Source organism: Narcine bancroftii, chromosome 5 (assembly GCF_036971445.1).
Source record: "Narcine bancroftii isolate sNarBan1 chromosome 5, sNarBan1.hap1, whole genome shotgun sequence".
In the NCBI taxonomy this organism is placed as follows: Eukaryota; Metazoa; Chordata; class Chondrichthyes; order Torpediniformes; family Narcinidae; genus Narcine; species Narcine bancroftii.
Genome location: NC_091473.1, coordinates 212,995,891 through 213,016,027, shown reverse-complemented (window position 1 = coordinate 213,016,027; position 20,137 = coordinate 212,995,891). Strand labels below are relative to the sequence as shown.

Genomic DNA, 20,137 nt, shown 5'->3' with positions numbered 1-20,137 from the left:
TGTACTGTGCTGTAGTGTTCTATGTTCCCACAGAGGTTGCTGTGTATGTGGAATGCATCTTTGCTATCCAGATGTTCCATTCTTTTGTGTAGATGCCATTTCCCATAGACCTGTTGCTGGAGTAGGCAAATTGGAACAAATCCACATTGCTGCTCAGACATGGCAATATCAAGGCAGCAGGGGTGGCCAAGACTAACGTGTGGCACTGCTCATTGCTGAATTGGACCAGTTGGAAAAACACTGGAGACACAGGAGACTGCAGATCCTAGAATCTGGAGCAAAAACACATACAATCTGCTGGGTGGAAGCATTCAGCAGGTTGAGCAGCATCAGTGGGAGAACAAAAATAGTCAATTTTTTGGGCCAGAGGTCTTCATGAACGCTGCAGGAGGTAACAGTGCCAACCCCATCACCGGTTCTGACCCTCGAATCTATTGCAGACATTTAAGAGGAGCTGCCTCAAGAAGGCAACCAACATCATGAAAGACCACCATCATCCTGGCCATAGCCTCTTCTCCAGCAGAAGGAACAGAAGCTTTACGAACAGCTCAGGCCTGAAACGTTGATCATGGATGCTATCATGCAGGGCTGCGTGACCTGCCTGGTTCCTTCTCCAATGCTTTTGGGTTTTTGACCTTAAGGCTAGCACCTCCAAATTCAAGAAGAGTTTCGTTCCAGTAGTTGCCAGGCTCTCAATACCCTTCCATACAACCATAATCCTGGGGTCCCAAAGCATCTGTCTGCACCACTCAGACCAATATTTATGCTCATTATTTATTTTCTACCCAAACAGCGTGGGATCGTGGGGTACGAGGTGGGGTCATGTTAAGTGACCTCAGGATGCGAAGGTGGGACACAGCCTGTGAACAGTGAGGGTTGTGGAGAGTGCTCCGGGGTAAAAAGGGTGGGCATATCCCGGACAATCTGGAGCAGATTATGTGATTGTGCAATGGGTCTGGGAATACTACAGTCCGATTGGACAGGACTCACGCCGCTCTTAGAGTACTGTCATCTGATTCATCATCAGTCCCCCCTTTCACTCCGCCCAATTCTGAATACGCTATTTCGATTGGCCAGGGCATGCACCGCTCAACCAAGCCTTTAAAAAGGGGATCCTATCGAATTCCGTCCGCTAACATCTCCGCACACGATGCAATGAGCACTCTAAACGATGATTGGCTAAGGCTTGCGACACTTTCTCTGCTGATTGGATCATGCCCCTCAGCAGTGTCCGCCCAACCGTTGTTGATTGACTCCAATCTTCATTAAATAGATCCAATTGGACGATGGATAGATCAGTGGTCATCACACGTGGGTGCTCCGCCCTCGGTCTCATCCGATTGAGCAAGTGTGCTGTCACTAGACGTAGCCCGTTTGATGATTGGTCGTTCTATTCTGCCAATCAAACTCGCATTTCATTAGTCGCTGAGGCAGAGAATACAAGCTCTCTTGGTTATCGCTCATTGGGGGTCCTTCAGTGTCAATCATTTCAAATCCTCAGCTTCTGCCATCCTTGACTGAGATGAGTGGATATCGGCGTTCCTCCGTGGTTGGGTGGCGCAAATCGGTTCTACCTCAGGGCTTTTAAACACCGATCTCGCCACTGATTGGCTTATCATACGTCACTCGGCTGATATGCCGACTCATTGGACGCCTGAGGCAAATTACGATGTCGTCACTCCGTCGAAAATCATTCCCTCCACTCCGTCTGGTGGGTGTCTAGCCCACCATTTTGGTGTGGGGTGGGAGGGGGTCCAGGGCGTTAGGGAACTTGTAATTTTTCTTGTTTGCCAAACGCCCGTTTTGTTGGCAAGCATAGACTTCGCGTGTAAAAATATGAATTGATAGCGAATTTGTTCCGATAAGGGCAACACTCGGTTGGTGGTTGGCACTTTTATTTTCGACCCGGAGCCGACATCACCATTGCCCCGACCGCCATCTTTGTTGGGGGTGACTCCGCTTGCGGGGCACGCAGCGGTGTGTGTGTGTGTGTGTGTGTGTATATATATATAAAAAAATATATACAGCCATTTCTATTGGGGGCGCTCTTGACGTCACTTCCTGGGGACGGCCACCATTTTTGTTGGGGGCATCAGGAGGCCTATCCCTGGCCCAGTGATGGAGGTGAGCCGGCGGAGCCCAGTCGTTCGGGGGTAGAGCAAGATCCGAGAGCTCAGGAGTGACGGGGTTGGCGGACCTGATAGCGTACCACGATAGTAGGGAGCTGGGGTTGGTCGTTTGGCAACGCAGGGAGATCTCAGGGACCCGTGGAGCCGGGGTTGGCCTTGTAAGGTATAGCAAGATCCCAGGGTAGTCGGCGTAGGTCTTCTAGAGGGAACCTAAGATCCCAGTGGCCTAGCATCCTGCGGTTGATCTTCCCTGGGACACATCCTAGTGGCCTTCCTGAGGCAACAGCCAGATCCCATTGGCTTGGATAACTTGGGTTGGCCCTCTTAGAGCGATCCCATAGGTCCAGTGAGCCGGGATTGACAGTCGGGGGCATGGTAAGATCCCAACACCCTTGGGGTGGAAAGAGTGGTGATATTAGCTATCCTGAAGGATACAGTTGATCCCTGTATCAGGGGATGGGATTAGGAGTTGGGATTGGTTGACCTGGGGGCCACAGCAATATTCTTGCAGTCTGTGATTGGGGAGATGGGTGAGAGAGCTGGTGTTGGTAATCCCAAGAGACACAGCAAGATCCCAGCGGCAGTGGTTTGTGAGATACAGAGAACGTGGGTTAGTATTGGCAAGATTTCAGCAGCCAGTGGATGGCAGAGAGAGAGAGAAAGCTAAAGTTGGTTGACCTGGGGTGCAGACAAGGTCCCAGCAGTTGGGTGAGGGGGGGGGGCGGGGGAGGAGAGAGCTGGTGGATGTGCTGGGCAGCACGCAAGATGTCAGGGATTGGGGGAGAGCTGGCATTGGTTTTGGGAGCATGCCAAGATCCCAGCAGTCAGTGGGAGCTGGTGTGGGTTGTATTAGGAAGCACAGCAAGATCCTAGGGGTTGGGGAGAGCTGGTGTGGGTCATCCTGGGGATATTCTGCCAGCTCTGCTAGTTGTTCACTCACCGTCTTCTTTCCATCCCGCAGTTCCCCGGCAGCGCTGACACCTTCCTGTCTATTGGTGACACCGGGCACCCGTTTCTCAGCGGGGCAGAGGTGAGGGGAGTGGTGTTACATGGGACTCAGGGTACTGGTTAAGGTAGGGGGGGGAGGGAGAGGAACACATCCCCTGATACTCTGCTGCCCTCAATTGTTGGGTGACACTTCTCTCAGTATCTTTTGCAGCAAGGAAAAGTCCGTCTCCCTCCGAACCATCCCTGGACCCTTCCCCCCCCACACCCCCCAGATCTGTCTAAATTTCTTAAATGGGGTTTGAATGGTGCGGCTCATCCCACATGCTCTTTGTGAAGGTATCCCTTTCAAATCTCCCCTATCACCTTAAATCTGTGCTCTCCAGATTTAGACCCTTTGTCCTGAGGAAGAGATGATGATTGTCCATCTTATCAACACCCTTGTAATTTTATAAACCTCTACAAGGTTCCGCTCATCCTCCAGCTCTCTTGCGAGTAAAATCCCTACCTGTCCAGCCCCTCCTTGCAACTCTATCCCCTCCAGTTCCACGAACATCTTGGGGAATCTTCTCTGCCCCCTTTTCAGCAATCAGGCGAACAGAACTCCATAGCAGGGGGTGCCAACCTTTTAATTTAGATATACATCATGGTAATAGGCCATTTTGACCCATGAGTCCATACCAGGGGTGTTGGTTAATTGAGTGGGATGGACTCATGGGCTGAATTTAAAATGAAAAGGTTGGCTATCCCTGGTCTCACCCACGCCTTGTACAGTTGTAACAGAACATCCCTGCTCCTGGACTCAGTACATCAACCGTTGAAGGCAAATGTTATTCTTGTCCAATGCCTTCTTTACCGCTCTGTCAACTTGTGTCTTAACTTTCAAGGCACTATGTCCATGTACCCTGAGGTCCTCTGTTCTACAACACACCCCACCATTTACCATGTCAGTCCTCCTACCATGAGGTCTCTCTGTTCTACAGCACTCTCCACCATTCATAGTGTTAGTCCTCACACCTTGAGGTCTCTCTCTGTTCTTCAACACTCCTCACCATTCAACATGTCATTCCTTGTATCCTGAAGTCTCTCTTCTGCAAAATTCCTCACCATTCACCATGTCAATCCTCTCCAGGTTTAACCTTGCAGGTGTAACATCTCTCTCTCTCTCTCTTATTGTAGTTAAGCTGCAGAAACTCCTTGGCTCACTGCCCAGAGTCACTTGCCCATATTAGGACCCTATCCTTCTCTGATTGCTCAATTCCCTGTCTGAATACCCTTGAGTAGTGCTTGCAACTCATTCTACCACCACCCCTGGCAGAGATTTACAGTGGGAGCTTCACTTGGCTGTCCAACACCAGGTGTGTGGGTGAGAGGGAGAGAGACAGGTCAATGTAGAGGAGAGCTTTGAGGAAGTTGTGCAAACTAGGTAGAGCTGGGCTAGTGCAAGGATAGTTAGATCAGGCTTTGCAGCATAGCGGTGAGACAGCAGGAGGAACAAATCAGCAAAAGTCAGCCACAAATTGAGCAAGGTGTGCCTGAAAGCAGTGAAGGTCGCGGCAATAGAGCATCTGTTAATGTGTACATGCACTGATTAGTATTAACTTAAAGATACCTTGTATATGTGTTGAGCTTACTATTGGGTATTGATAAGCTGTGGTCTTTTATGATTGGCGTAACATTATATAGTATGCTACGTATTAGGATAAAAGAGAATGTATTGTAGCTGTTTGAGGGAACTTTTTATCACTGACTCCTGAATTGCATTTCAGTAGTAGCAGTGAGTAAAAGTAACCCGATCTACAGATTAAACAACGATCCAACCACGACTGTAGTTGAAGTCAGTCATTTCGTACGAGCACCTTGCGGACCCGGAATCCACATTTGGTGTCAGGAGTGGGATTCCAAAGACTCATCAGATCTTCAGTGGATGGAACGAAGCGAGGGTTCCCGGTACAGACCAGGGGATTGGCCAGCGGAGTGAGTATGTTTTATCCTCTCCGTTTTCCCTGCTCTGAACCCGGTTCTTTTGCATGTTTCTGTAACTGGAGTCTGTGAACTCCGATGGAATTTAAAGGGTGATCGGCGAAAGGTTAAGAGTTTGGGGAACTCGTTCGGTGTGGGACTGTAAAGTGTGTGAGAGCTCGGGGAGCTCAGGTTTTGGGAACTTGAGGTACGGCTGGCGAACGGGGTTCACCATTATAAAATATGTGTGAGAAATATCCAGGGGATGAAAAGATAATTAGAAGTTTCTGGGGCATTAAATAAAAGATGAGGGAGAGAAGGCTGGCCGTTGAGAGTACTTGGGATGATGAATTGATCGAAGAAGCACAACAGTTAATCTGGAAGTGACCCACAAATGATAAAACTAAAGAGGTAATTGGAAAGTGGCGCCTGTTAACACAAGAAAGGAAAGAAAAAGATACGCCGTAAAACTGGGGATCCCACCGACAGAAGGGGGGGAAAGGGGAGCAGTAAAACCTGTAGAAGTCCTCCAGAAAGAATGTGCACATGAAAAGGAGCAGAACAGACTGACTTCAACTACAGTCGTGGTTAGATCGTTCTTTAATCTGTAGATCGGGTCACTTTTACTCACTGCTACTACTGAAATGCAATTCAGGAGTCAGTGATAAAAAGTTCCCCCAAACAGCTACAATATATTCTCTTTTATCCTGATCCGTAGCATACTGCATAATATTGGAGCAATCATAAAAGACTACAGCTTATCAATACCCAATAATAAGCTCAACACATGCACATACACATTAACAGATGCTCTATTGTTCTCCAGATGCTGCCACGACCTTCACTGCTTTCAGGCACATCTTGTTCAATTCGTGGCTGACTTTTGCTGACTTGTTCTTCCTGCTGTCTCACCGCCATGCTGCAAAGCCTGATCTAACTATCCTTGCACTAGCCCAGCTCTACCTACAGTTTGCACAACTTCCTCAGCTTCACTCTATGTCCAACACCAGGTGTGTATGTGCTGTGATGGGGTAGAGGGACCCTCACTCTGTGCTTGACTCTGTGTGTGTGTGATGGGACAGAGAAGAAGGAGCCGCACTCTGTGTTTGGCCCCAGGAAAGTGTGTGCGATGGAATGGGGTAGTGGGAGCCTCGCATAGCAACTGACCCTGGAAGTATGTATGTTACATGGGGTGGTGCAAAGGGAGCTTCACTCTCTTCAACTACGGGTGTGTGCAATGGGACAGTAGAGAGGGGTCTTCACTCTGTATCTGACCCTGGGGGGAGTGTGGGGTGTGGCCGCAAACACAAGACGGTGTAAAGGGAGCCTCATCCCATGTCTCTCCCATCTCTCTCTGCAGACCTTCCACACTCCCAGCCTGGGGGATGAGGAGTTTGAGATCCCCCCCATCTCTCTGCCCCTGGAGACGGATCCAGACGTGGCCTGCCACTTCGACCTCAATGACCCAACTACCTCCCAGGATAACAGCTTCTCCACTCAGTTCACCTCCGCCTCTCTAGAGCTGTCTCTGCCCTTGAACCAGGGAGTGATGGAGCAAGGGTCCGGCCTGATCAGCAGCTTAAACATGGTGAGGGCTGTCTGCGATTCTCACCGCTATGTCCTCACACAGAAGGAGCCTTTTGTGTTGTCTCGTCTGTTCCTGGAAGGGTGTGGGGGGGTGTTGTCTCAGAAGGGAGGCAGGATGTTGCCTCAATTAGAGGGGATGAGTGATGGGGAGGTCAGGAGCAGAGAAATGGCAGCTGGAGTTTAATCCGGACATTGGTGAGAAGTTGCACTTTGGGAGGTCACACATGAAAGGGATGTGTACAGTTAATGGGAGGCCTCATAAAGTATTAATGCACAGAGGGATTTGAAGTTCTGGGTCTGTGCAGAGGGATCTGGAGTTCCAGAGATCATTGAAAGTGACCACACAAGTAGACCTGGTGGTAACGAAGGCATGTGGGTTGCTTGGCTTCATTGAGCAGAGCTTTGAGTATAAAAGAAAGGGTGAGATGGGAGGAGACTGACTGGAGGGGTGACGGGTGAAACGCGAATGCTACGATTGCAGTAAAAACACAGAAATGCTGGAGGAACTCAGCAGGTCCCGCAGCGTCTCCAGGAGATAAAGATGTATTACTGACGTGGTAATGGAATGGGGTAGGGGAGGGGTGAGGGTTGTTAGGTCTGCTTTGTTCATGAATGAGTGAGACAAACACCAGACTGAGTCGAAATCAGGGTTCTTTGTTCTTTATTACCGGATTGTAACACTTGCAACTAACAATGTTAGTCGGAGAATGCATTCTGCCGTTATCAGCAAAATGGTGATTTTTTTATACCCTTGGATACGTGCTTAGAACATCATCATATCATTACTTGTCCAATGACTAAAACTGTTGCTATCCTTTCCCTGCTAGCTTCCTGCCTCTCAATCCATCAATGTCTCTCTTATCTTGTAAGTACAAGGATGCATTCACATCTTGTTACAGCCCTGCACAGGGTAACTCCTTACACATTCCCATCTCATGATGTTTTACCTTACAGGGTGTGTGTGTGTAGCTGCTCTAACCCCTCTCTCTCCCCACACCAGGACCTGGGCCAGTCAGTGGAAACTCCATTTGGGCAGGAGCCCACCGTCCCAGCAGTGGCCCACAACCCACTGACCACCATTGACCAGGCTGAACTGAGCAGCCAGCTGGGGCTAAGTCTTGGGGGTCCAGAGCTCCTGGGTCAGCTGCCGGCCCCCCCAGACCGGGGCTCTCCTACTCCCTCACCCTCCAGCTCTGCCCACGAGGAGGAAACCGAGGAGTTCCGCAGGGTAGGTGCTGCGCCGCTCACAGTTTTCCCCTCCCATCCCAAGTTCCCCACTCTCCTAAACCCAAATCAGATTGACGTGATGACTTTGCTTCCCTGGGACCCCTCCAACCCCTCCCCCGGGACTTCCCCACCCCAAGGACCCTGGGATCCCTCCACCCCTGGGTATTCCTCCCCAGGACCCCTCCTCCCCCATTCCTGGGACCCTTCCACTCTCGCCCCGGGTTCTCCCCCCACTCCTGGGGCTGTCCCCCAACCATGGGACCCCCATTCCTCCCCCCCCCCTCAGGACTCCCCCAGTTTGATGTTGCGACCCCCCCTGCACAGGACTCACCCGACCCTCGGCTTAACTATGTTACCCTCTCCCCTACAGGTTGCCCTGGAGAAGCAGGCCCAGATGGAAGCTGGAAAGAAGGGAAAGACAGCCAAGCGGCGCAGGAAAAAGGACCCCAACGAGCCCCAGAAGCCGGTGTCGGCATATGCACTTTTCTTCCGGGACACACAGGCTGCCATCAAGGGGCAGAACCCTAGCGCCACCTTCGGGGAGGTGTCCAAGATCGTGGCCTCCATGTGGGACAGCCTAGGGGAGGAACAGAAGCAGGTGGGCAGTGTCAGAGGATGAACCGGGGCTGAGATGGCGGAGCCTTGGGCAGGGCTTGGGGGTGGGGTGAGATAGAACCATGGAACGCTACAGCACAGAAAATGGGCCATTCGTCCCTTCTAGTCTGTGGGGACCATCGCTAGTCCCATGACCTGCTCCCAGTCCATAACCCTCTAGGCCTCTCCCATCCATGTATTTATCCAATTTATTTTTAAAATACAAGATTGAGTCCACATTCACCACATCAAATGGCAGCTCATTCCACACTCCCACTACTCTCTGAGTGAAGGACTTACTACTAATCTTCTCCTTTCACCTTAAAACTCTGACCTCTCGAATTTATCTCCGCAATCTAAGTGAAAAAATAATCTTATAACCCTCTATAAAATCTCCACTCATTTTTCTTCGCTTCAAGGAATAAACTCCTTAGCTGTTTAATCTTTCTCTGTTACTCAACTCCTGAAGACCCACAACATCTTAGTAAATCTTTTTTGCACTCTCTCAATCATAATGATATCCTTCCTGTAGTTTGGTGCCCAGAATTGCACACAATATTACAAATTTGGCCTCACCAATATCTTAAACAACGTCAACATAACATCCCAACTCCTATATCAATACTTTTGATTTATAAAGGCTAAGATGCCAGAAGATTTCTTTACAACCCTGACCACCTGTGATGCCACCTTCAAGGAACAATGCATCTGTATTCCCAAATCTCTCTACACCTCTGTACTCCTCAGTGCCCTTCCATTTACTGTGAATGTCCTACCTTGGTTTGCCCTTCCAAAATGCATCACCTCACACTTACCCTCATTAAACTCCATCTGCCATTTTTTTGGCCCATTCTCCCAGTTGGTCCAGATCCCTCTGCAAGCTTTGAAAATCTTCCTCGCTGTCCATGATGTCTTCTGTCTTTGTGTTATCAACAAACTTGCTGATCCAATTTACAACATTATCATCCAGATCATTGATCTGGATCCCTGAGGCACACCACTAGTCATAAGCCTCAAGTCTGAGAAGCAACCATCCACTACCACTCTTGTTTTCTCCCACAAAGCCAATTACGAATCCAGTTTACAACTTCTCCATGGATACCTTGTGTCATATCCTTCTGAACTAACCTCCCATGTGAGACCTTGTCAAAGGCTTTACTAAAATTCATGTCGACAACATTCACAGCCTTTCCTTCATCTACCTTCTTGGTAATCTCTGGGTGATTAATCTACCTTTATTCATGTAAGCAGCAAGCTCCTCTTCCTTAATCTCCATGTGTCGTTCCTTATGCCCTATGCCAGATTCCTGAGTAAATACTGAAGCAAAAAAACTAGGATCATCCCCGTTACATGAGGCTCCACATATAATTGACCACATTGATCTTCTAGGAGTCTAATTTTGTCCCCTACTATACTTCTACTCTTAATATACTTGTATAAACCTTTTGAGATACTTTCACATTATCTGCCAGAGCCACCTCGTGTCTTCTTGGCCTCCGTGATTTCATTAAGTATTTTCTTGCTTTTTCTGTACTCTTCAAGTACCTCATTAGTTCCTTGTTGCCTATACTTGCTATACATCTCCCTCTACTTAATCAGATCCCCAATATCTCTTGAAAACCAGGGATCCTATGCCTGGTAACTTTGTCTTTAATCCTTAAAGAAACACGCAAACTCTGCACTCTTAAGATTTTGCCCTTTGAAAGCCTTCCATTTACTAAACACATCCTCGCCAGATATCCACATATCCCAATCCATTCTACCTAGATCCTTTCTCATTTCCACAAAATTTGCCTTCCTCCAATTTAGAATCCCAACATGAGGAACAGACCTATCCTTTTCCATAATTAACGAACCTAATGACATTATGGTCAGTGAACCTAAAATCTTCACTTACACATACATCTGTCACCTGACCTGGTAGGGTGGAGGTGGCTGGGGGTGGGATCTGGGAGCAGAGGTGGCTGGGGGTGGGGCCAGGCCAGAGATGACAGGACCTGAGGGTGTGGGGTAGGAGTGGATCCTGGCGAGGAGTAGGGTGTGTAGTAGCGGAGCCTGAGTGGGGGGGAGTAGGAGTGGAGCCCGAGTTGGGGGGGTAGGAGCAGAGCCTGTTTGGGGGGGGGGGGGGTAAGGAGGGAGCCAGGGGGAGGAGTGGAATCTGATGTGGAGCCCAACACAGTGGGTGAGTTATTGTGACTGAGCCTGGGGGCAGTCCTGGGTGGTGTCTTGGAGCCAGATGGATGCAGTCAGTGCTGCATTGTGTGTGGGGCATGGAAATAGGCAGGCTCTTCTGGTGAGCAGGGTCTTGGCACTGTGGGGGATGGTGTTTAAGAGTGGTCAGGATTCATGGAACTTCAGAGCTACGGTGGAAGGTCACTCCCTGAGGTGTCATTTTTGGGAGAGGGACAGGCTGCCCCAGGAGCTGATAAAATGATGTGTGATAGCATTGTCCTTTCTAACCCAAACACCCCATTCCCAGATTTACAAAAGGAAAACCGAGGCAGCAAAGAAGGAATACCTCAAGGCATTAGCTTCATACAGAGCAGGGCTAGAATCCAAGGTAGGAGCTTCAGCCTGAGTTTGACCCTGTGGTGCGGTGTGTGTGTGATGGAACGTTGCAGAGTGCGTGCTGGGGCGGTGCGGAGTGCGTGCTGGGGCGGTGCGGAGTGCGTGCTGGGGCGGTGCGGAGTGCGTGCTGGGGCGGTGCGGAGTGCGTGCTGGGGCGGTGCGGAGTGCGTGCTGGGGCGGTGCGGAGTGCGTGCTGGGGCGGTGCGGAGTGCGTGCTGGGGCGGTGCGGAGTGCGTGCTGGGGCGGTGCGGAGTGCGTGCTGGGGCGGTGCGGAGTGCGTGCTGGGGCGGTGCGGAGTGCGTGCTGGGGCGGTGCGGAGTGCGTGCTGGGGCGGTGCGGAGTGCGTGCTGGGGCGGTGCGGAGTGCGTGCTGGGGCGGTGCGGAGTGCGTGCTGGGGCGGTGCGGAGTGCGTGCTGGGGCGGTGCGGAGTGCGTGCTGGGGCGGTGCGGAGTGCGTGCTGGGGCGGTGCGGAGTGCGTGCTGGGGCGGTGCGGAGTGCGTGCTGGGGCGGTGCGGAGTGCGTGCTGGGGCGGTGCGGAGTGCGTGCTGGGGCGGTGCGGAGGGTGTTTCACCCTGGTCTAACCCCGGGAGTATGTGTGTGTCGTGACAATGCTGAGGGAGCTTCACTCTGAATATTTTCTCAGGTGTGTTAAACAGGATGGTGCGGCGTCTGACCCCAGGTTTGTGTGTGTGACAGGAAGGTGGGGAGAGAGCCTCACTCTGTATAACCCAGCAATAGGATGGTGTAGATTCTGACTGTGGTGTGATGGAATGTGTGTGTGTGTGTGTGACAAGAAGATGTGGTGTCTGTCTCAGGGAAGTGTGACAGGCCTGTGCTGACATGCTTGTGTGTGTGGAGTGAGATAGGACTGTATGTCTGTCTGTGAGAAATGGGATGGGGTGTGTGTGTGAGGAAGACGGGGCGGGGTGTGTGTGTGAGGAAGACGGGGCGGGGTGTGTGTGTGAGGAAGACGGGACGGGGTGTGTGTGTGAGGAAGACGGGACGGGGTGTGTGTGTGAGGAAGACGGGACGGGGTGTGTGTGTGAGGAAGACGGGACGGGGTGTGTGTGTGAGGAAGACGGGACGGGGTGTGTGTGTGAGGAAGACGGGACGGGGTGTGTGTGTGAGGAAGACGGGACGGGGTGTGTGTGTGAGGAAGACGGGACGGGGTGTGTGTGTGAGGAAGACGGGACGGGGTGTGTGTGTGAGGAAGACGGGACGGGGTGTGTGTGTGAGGAAGACGGGACGGGGTGTGTGTGTGAGGAAGACGGGACGGGGTGTGTGTGTGAGGAAGACGGGACGGGGTGTGTGTGTGAGGAAGACGGGACGGGGTGTGTGTGTGAGGAAGACGGGACGGGGTGTGTGTGTGAGGAAGACGGGACGGGGTGTGTGTGTGAGAGAGAAAGAGAGAGAGAGACGGGATTGTGTGTGTGTGTGTGTGTGTGTGTGTGTGTGTGTGTGTGTGTGTGAGCGCGAGAGAAAGAGGGACGGGATGGTGTGTGTGAAAGGGATGGGACGGGGGGTTGTGTGAGAGAGGGACAGGACTGGGGGTTGTGTGAGAGAGAGACAGGACGGGGGGGTTGTGTGAGAGAGGGACAGGACGGGGGGGTTGTGTGAGAGAGGGACAGGACGGGGGTTGTGTGAGAGAGGGACAGGACGGGGGGTTGTGTGAGAGAGGGACAGGACGGGGGGTTGTGTGAGAGAGGGACAGGACGGGGGGTTGTACGAGAGAGGGACAGGATGGGGGGTTGTGTGAGAGTATGAGAGGGGGACAGGGGAGGTGTGTGAGTGAGGGATGGGATGGGGGGGTGTGTGAGAGAAGGATGGGACATGGGGTGTGTGGGAGAGGGGGACGGGAGGTGTGTGAGAGAGGGAGAGGGGGATGAGGGTGTGTGAGAAACGGGATGGATGGGGGGTGTGTAGAGAGCGAGGTATGGAGAGACGAGACCCCGTGTGTATGAGTGTCGGGGGCACAATGCCCGTACACTAGAGAGGGGTGAGGATGCATGTGTCTGTGAGACGAGGCTGGCTGTGTGTGATGGTAAGGTGCAAAGGGACCCTCACCCTTATCTCTGTTCCCCAAAGGCCACCGCGGAATCCAGCGAGCCAGAGCCTGTGCCGGCAGCAGAGGAGTCCTCGTCCCCCTCTACCCTGTTACCCACTCTGCTGGTGACTTCGTCAGCTGCCCCTACACGCTCGGTGTCAGTCACCACCCGCCAGATGGCGGCGGTGACCCCGGGCCTAGTGACGGTGCTGGGACCTGCCTCCCAGCTCCTGCAGCTGCAGCTGCCCCTTGCTCCTGCCCCCCAACTCCAGTTGCACCGCCTGCAACCCCCGCCCCCGCTACAACCCATGCCCCCACCCCCTCTACAGCCTGCTTCACCCCGCCCCCCACCGCTCCAGGCGGGGGCGCAGCCGAAGCTGAGGCCCGGACCCCCGCAGCCCCCGCCCCTCCAGGTGCAGATCATCCAGCTGCAGCAGGTAGCCCCCACCCAGCTGGCCGTCCCTTCCTCCATCTCATACACCCCCCAGCTTCGCTCTGGAGACGGGCTTTCCGCTCAGGCAGAGGTGCAGGTGAGTAGGGGAGGGACACAGTGGGGGAGGAGGGTGATGGGAGGGGTGGGAGTAAGAGAGAGGGGCCTTGGGAGGGGGGAGGAAGGGAAGGGGATGGGGAGCTAGGGGAGAAAGGGTGGGGAGCAAGGGAAGGGGTGGAAGGGGTTGAAGCAGAGGGAAGGGCAGCAGGGTTGGAGCAGGGGGAGGAGGAGCAAGGGGAAGGATGGGGGAACAAGCGGGGGCAAAGGTTATGTGAGGAGCATGGGGGAAGTGAAAGGGGGCAGAATAAGGGATGGGCTGGGGAGGGGGTAGGATAGAAGTGTAGGGAATGGGGAGGGGACGTGGCAGTGATAGTAGTGTGGGAGGGGGATTTTGGAGAGTTGAGTGCCAAACTGGGAGGGGCAGTTGTTCCTCCTTCTCCTGACTCAGGGTGGATCTCCTCCCAGGCGGACTCGCCCCCCCAGGCCCAGCCCCAGGGGGAGCCACGGAGTGTCTCCCCACCTCGGGCTGGCAGCTCACCCCCAGTGACCTCAGTGTGTGTTCGTCGTGGATGCACCAACTGCCCTGTGCCCTGCTCTGACTGGGACCGTGAGTATTGCAGCAGCAAGTGTGTGGTGCAGCACTGCAGGTAAGAAGGGGTGTATGCAGGGGAGAGAGTGGGAGTGGTATCTGTGGGGGGAGGGAGAGGGGAGGGATGTCTATGGGGAGTGGTGACCTGGGGGATGGGGAGGGGAATTTGGGGCAGAGAGGTCACTGTTCACCATGTCACTCCTTGTACCCAAAAGTATCTACATTCTACACACTCTCCACTGTTGGCACACTGACCTCTACCTGGCTGAGGCCAGGCAACAGCTCTCAAACATCTCCTCCCACCTACTCCTCCCACTGGATCTCACCACGGCTCATCAAGCCACTACCTCCCACACCATCTCCAACCTCATAACCTCTGGTCACCTCCCTCCCATGTCCACCAACATCATTCTCTCCCATCCTCGCACTGCTCATTTCTACCTTCTATCCAAGATAACAAACCAAACTATCCGGGCAGAACCCATTGTTTCTACCTGCTCTTGCCCTACTGAACTAGTTTAATCTTGCCTTGACTAACTTTTCTCCCCCATCTCAATCCTTCCCCACCTATATCCCTGACACCTCACAGCCCTCCATCTCTTCAATGACTTCAGGTTTCCCTGACTGGACCACCTCATCTTCACGATGAATGTCCAATCCCTTTATACTCCCACTCCACATACTGAAGGTCTTAAAGCGCTTTGCTTCTATCTGGACCAGAGACCTCACCAGCCACCCTCTACCACCACCCTCCTCTGTCTGGCAGAACTTGTCCTCACTTTAAACAACTTTTCCTTTAACTCATCTCACTTCCTCCAAATCACAGGAGTAGCCATGGGTACCTGCATGGGTCCTAGCTATGCTGGCCTGTTTGAGGGCTTTGTGGAGCAATCCATGCTGCAAGTCTACACAGGCAAGACCCCTCAACTCTTCCTCCGGAATATAGATGACAACATCAGGGCTGCTTCATGCACCCATGATGAGCTTGTCAGCTTCATCCACTTTTGGTCGAACTTCCACCCTGATCTCAAACTCACCTGGTCCATCTCCAACAACACTCTCCCCTTCTGGATCTCTCGGTCTCCACCTCGGGAAACAAGCTCTCCACTGACCTATACAAGCTTGTGCCGCTTAATGTCAATTTGGGCCACATCCGACCGCATAAACGTCCATCTCCCCATCAGGTTATAATAGAGTTCAGGAATCCCGATTGGGGAACAGGACATAGCAGACGTAACCGGACGTACACAACTTCCTGCACGCAACACGTGTATCTCATTCTTTTGTATACAAAGGCTTGTGTATGTAGATACTGTACTTTCTGTCTATCATGGCTCCCAAACACAGCAAGACCAGTGCTAGTGATAGCAGTAGCAAGAGGCAAAGAATTATTGATCTGGAAGTGAAACCAAAGGTGGAAAAATACTAGGCCTTTTCAAACTCCCTTGTAAAATGGGGTTAACAGTCAATTTGCCTGGTTAGTGCCCCACTCATGCGGCAGTCAGCGTGGTCCTATTCTAACTGGGTCCCTGACCTACCTCAGAGGTGGTCAGGGAACCCAGTTAAAATTAACTCGGTCGCTTCCACAGGCGACTTGAACAGGAAAATAGTCAACCTGGTTACTCCTGTGATGTCACCACTTGTGTGCTGGTGTCACAGGCAAACCCCTGGTTGAAGTGCCTGCCACGATCAGGGCGGGGGGAGGGAGAGGGATCGCAGCCGTGGGGAGGACAGGTTGCGAACTGCCACTGGTACGAATGGCACTCTGGTTCGCAGTAACACTCAATGTTCACAGCAGTGGAACATTGCTTGGGGAGGGGGGGGTGCAGGTTCGCATGATTGACGGGGGTGGGTGTTGATTGACGGTGGGGGTGGTGACTACTGATAGTTCCCCTGAGTGCGTGGCACTTCACTTACCACGTCATTACGGGGGTGGGATCCCCCTTAAATTGCTGGGTTGGCGATTTAATGGGTCAATTTCCCCTACAGTTTAAAAGATATTTCCATCAGCTTTGCCCCAGTAATCACACCCAGGTCCCAGGAGGGTTACCCAGTGCTGCAGTTTAAAAGAGCCTAGTGAATGCTATTGCTCACGATATAGGCCATGTTGTAATTGACAATCACAACGATCCTCAAAAGCAAGGAAAAATTCTCCAAGCTGTTAAAGGATCGGCTCCCCTGAAAGCTACAAGGCCTAATGAAAACGCGAGATCTGGAGAAATTGCTGATGACATGGATTGAGGACCAAACACAACGTGCTGAGTCCATCTCAGCATGTTGATGACCACTGCTAAGGCATGAAGCTTGTTCCAGTTGCTTAAAGAAGAAGCAGGACCAGACCAAGATATGGAGTTTAGTGCTACCTCTGGGTGGTTCACGCACTTCCAACAATGTTTTTTGCTGCATGTGAAAGTGAATGGGTGAATTTTGATGCAAAGGCAGCAGATGAATTTGTGAAACCTGAGATAAACTAATTGCAGAGGGAAGTTATTTGCCCCAGCAAATCTTTAATATGGACGAAACCTCCTTATTCTGGAAGCAAATGCCCGAAAGGACCTTCATCCATAAGGAGGCCACGTCAATACCAGGCTTTAAGGCTTTTAAAGACAGTGACGTTAGGAGGCAATATTACTGGCTACAAGTTAAAGCCATTTCTCACTTGGCAAAGTGAAAACCCCAGGGTTTTCAAGAACATTAACAAACACATCTTACTGGTTTATTACAGGACCCCTTAAAAAGTCCTGGATGCCGCAAATACTGTTTCAGGATGCCCTTCTCGATTGTTGCGCCAGTGAAATGGAGAAGTCCTGCTTGGAAGAAGGCTTACCTTTCAAGATTTTGCTAGTTGTTGACAATCCACCTTTCATTGGTGACCTCCACCCCAACATCAAAGTGGTGTTCCTCCCACCAAACACCACCTCTTTAATCCAGCCCATGGACCAAGGGGTTCTTGGAGCATTCAAGGCCGACGACCTGAGGAGGGCCTCTGCTCAGGCTTCTACTGCCACTGATGACACTGGCAAGACACTGATGCAGTTCTGGAAGGAATGTCACACTTTCCACTCCATTAAGAACCTTTCTGGAGCCTGGGATGGTGTGACCCAAGAGTGCATGAGTGGGATATGGGGAAAAAAAATATTGAAGCAGTATGTACATGACTTTAAGGGATTTGAAAAAGATGGTGAGATTGCAAGGATTAATAGAGCTATTGTCGAGATGGTAAAACAACAACCTGAACCTAGACATAGATGATGAGGACTTTGAAGAACTCCTAGAGGTGGTTCCTGAGGAACTAACAAATGTAGAGTTGCTGGAGCAAGAATGAATAGCTGAAGAAGAGTCGAGGGAAAATGAAATGGCAGAAGAATAGGGCAGAAGAGGGTCACTGTTCAGGAGTTGACCAAATTCTTTGCAGATCTTAACAGCTTGCTGAAGAGATGGACCCAAACACTGAGCACCGATAGAGAGGAATGTTCACATAGTGTTTGCTGCATATGAGTAAAGAAAAACCCAACTAGGCAAACAACACAGGACATCTTCCTGAAGAACCCAACACCTCCCCAAGAAGAGCCTCAGCCAGGTCCTTCAGTGACAGGTCATCAATGGAGGTTATTCGGCCTGAAACTCTTCCTGTGGGACACTATGAGGAGGTTGAGAACAGTGACATGGATGATCCTGATCCTCTTTGTTAAATTGTGTGTGATAGAGGTTAAGTGAAAAAAAATTAAACAGTTTAGTGTGTTCAGAATATCATACTGCTTTGTACAGTAATATGGTGGTCACACAATGTCCACATGGCATAACGCCCACTTTCACAGAATGTATTATGGACGTTACATGGCGCATACCTGTACAGGGCAAGAATTCATATATACAAACACATACACCCATACCTCCTCCCTCATCACCATCTGGAGCCCCAAACATGCCTTTTAAGTGAAGCTCCTGTGTATCCGCAGGACTGATTTACTGCATCGGGTGCTCCCTTTGTTGCCTTTTCTACATCAGAAAGACTGGGCGCAGATTGGGAGATCACTTTGCTGAGCACCTCTGCTCCATCTGCTCCAGTGACAGAGACCTCCTAGTAGCCAACCATTTAAGTTCACTCCATACTCACATGTCTGTCCATGGCCTTGTGTACGATCCCCCCGGGACCGCCCGTAAATTGGAGGAACAACTCCTGATTTTCCATCTGGGCACTCTCCAGCCAGATGGCATTAACGTCAATTTTTTCCAGTTTCTGCTAACTTGCTCCCCTCTTCCCTTCCCCCATTCAGCTCTCCTCTCCCCATTTTCCCCCTCTATTCACCCAGCCATCCCTCCTCCCCTTGCCTGCTGCTGTGCCATCCCTCCCTTTTCCACCTATTACCTCCTGCTTTTGCGACCACACCACCCCCATCTTTTATTCAGACACCTGCCAACATTTTTCCATACCTAGATGAAGGGCTCAAGCCCGAAACGTCAGTTATGTATTTTTACCTTTGCAATATAAAGGACACTGACCAGCTGAGTTTCTCCAGCTTTGTGTTTTTACTCCCTTTGCTATTTAAAGGACACTGTTTGACCAGCTGAGTTTCTCCAGCTTTGTGTTTTTACTCCCCACCATTCACCCTGTCAGTCCTTGTACCACGAGGTCTCTCTGTTCGACAACATTCCCCACCATTCACCGTGTCAGTCCCCGTACCCCAAGGTCTCTGTACTACAGGACCCCCCCCCCCCCCCACCATTCACTCTGTTGGTCCCCGTACCCCGAGGGCTCTCTATTCTACAACACTCCCCACCATTCAATGTGTTAGTCCTGCCCTGGATTACCCAGTCAGAGTCTACCCCTCACCCTTGTCAGAGTTACCCTTCATTGCCATGGATTACGTAGATCCTGTTAGGATGATGGAGAACTCCAGCTTCTCCACTCTCCCCCCCCCCCCCCCCCCCTTGCTTGTACCACCTCATCTGTAAATGTTCTAGCAGCCGATTAGCCCTCAGACCCGGTGGGTTTGCGATGTGGGAGGAAACGGGAGCCTGCAGGGCTCACACAATGTCACTGACAGAGCCAGGAGTGGGGATCGGTTCTGGGATGAGGGGGGAATTGGACCCAGGGCAAAGGAGATGGGGATCTAACCCAGAACAATGGTTGAGTAGCAGTTGGTCCTAGGACAAGGGGGTGGAGGTGCGGATGGAAACAGGCATGAGGGGGGAAGGCAATGGTGGGACCTGCATTGACTGTATCAACACTTCTTAATCCCCTCTGTTTCTCCCCCCTCCCTCTGCTCTTCTCCCTCCCCCTCTGCCCCCCGCCCCCCCCCCCCAGGGATGTGTTTATGGCCTGGGTAGCTTCCCGCAACCAGCCGCCAGTGACATCAGTGAAGTAGAGTGTGGAGCCTCGGCAACCAGGTCCGTTCCTGATGATGGAGGAGATTCCATGGACAGACATGGCCAACATCCAAGGAGTAGGACATCTAGCCACCAGACCTGCACAGCGTCCAGCCCAGACCATCTCGATCAGCAATTGTCGGGATGTGGATGTGTATGGGAGGGGTTGAGTGGGACCCAGCATCTTCTGCTCACTCTTCACCCCTCCCAGTCTCAATAAACAAATGGACCCTCCCACAGCTGTGTGGTCTCTCACTCACTGACTCACCACGGTCTGACAGTGTGATGTGAGGAGCAAGTTTGGCGGGTCCAAAAAGAAACGAAGACAGGTTGATCAGAGTAATGATCTTTATTTACCCTTGGGGGAACATCACCCCAGGGACTGCGCACACAATTCACATGCATCAGACGCAATTGGGACTCGCTCCTAATTGTGAACCATAAAATACAGTGAAAAGACATGATATCGGTGTCTGCCACACATCAAACCTGGTGCAGGTATGGCACTCTGATTAGTGAGGAAAGAAAGAATTCAGTGATTGTCACAATGCAGACATAGTAGTGATTGTAAGTATGCGGCACAATGAGGCCCCCAGTCCTTTACTGACTCACACCTTGTAAATGACTCTCCA

General features: G+C 51.7%; 1 protein-coding gene across 4 annotated transcripts; it reads left to right on the top strand.

Annotated features, from left to right (window-relative positions):
• The first annotated feature begins 1,405 nt into the window (after nt 1–1,405).
• On the top strand, nt 1,406–19,742 carry LOC138764799 (TOX high mobility group box family member 4-like). 4 transcript variants are annotated; one of them, XM_069941090.1, is made up of 9 exons: nt 1,406–1,711; nt 3,091–3,159; nt 6,397–6,624; nt 7,624–7,851; nt 8,221–8,448; nt 10,924–11,004; nt 13,098–13,586; nt 14,012–14,193; nt 19,444–19,742. In XM_069941090.1, exons 1-9 carry the CDS (start codon nt 1,670–1,672, stop codon nt 19,502–19,504), a joined length of 1,608 nt encoding a protein of 535 aa, XP_069797191.1. In that variant the 5' UTR covers nt 1,406–1,669; the 3' UTR covers nt 19,505–19,742. The 4 variants fall into 4 exon arrangements, with proteins under 4 accessions (XP_069797191.1, XP_069797192.1, XP_069797193.1 ...); XM_069941091.1 differs by lacking the exon at nt 1,406–1,711 and adding an exon at nt 1,807–2,124; XM_069941092.1 differs by lacking the exon at nt 1,406–1,711 and adding an exon at nt 2,482–2,504.
• The last annotated feature ends 395 nt before the right edge of the window (nt 19,743–20,137 follow it).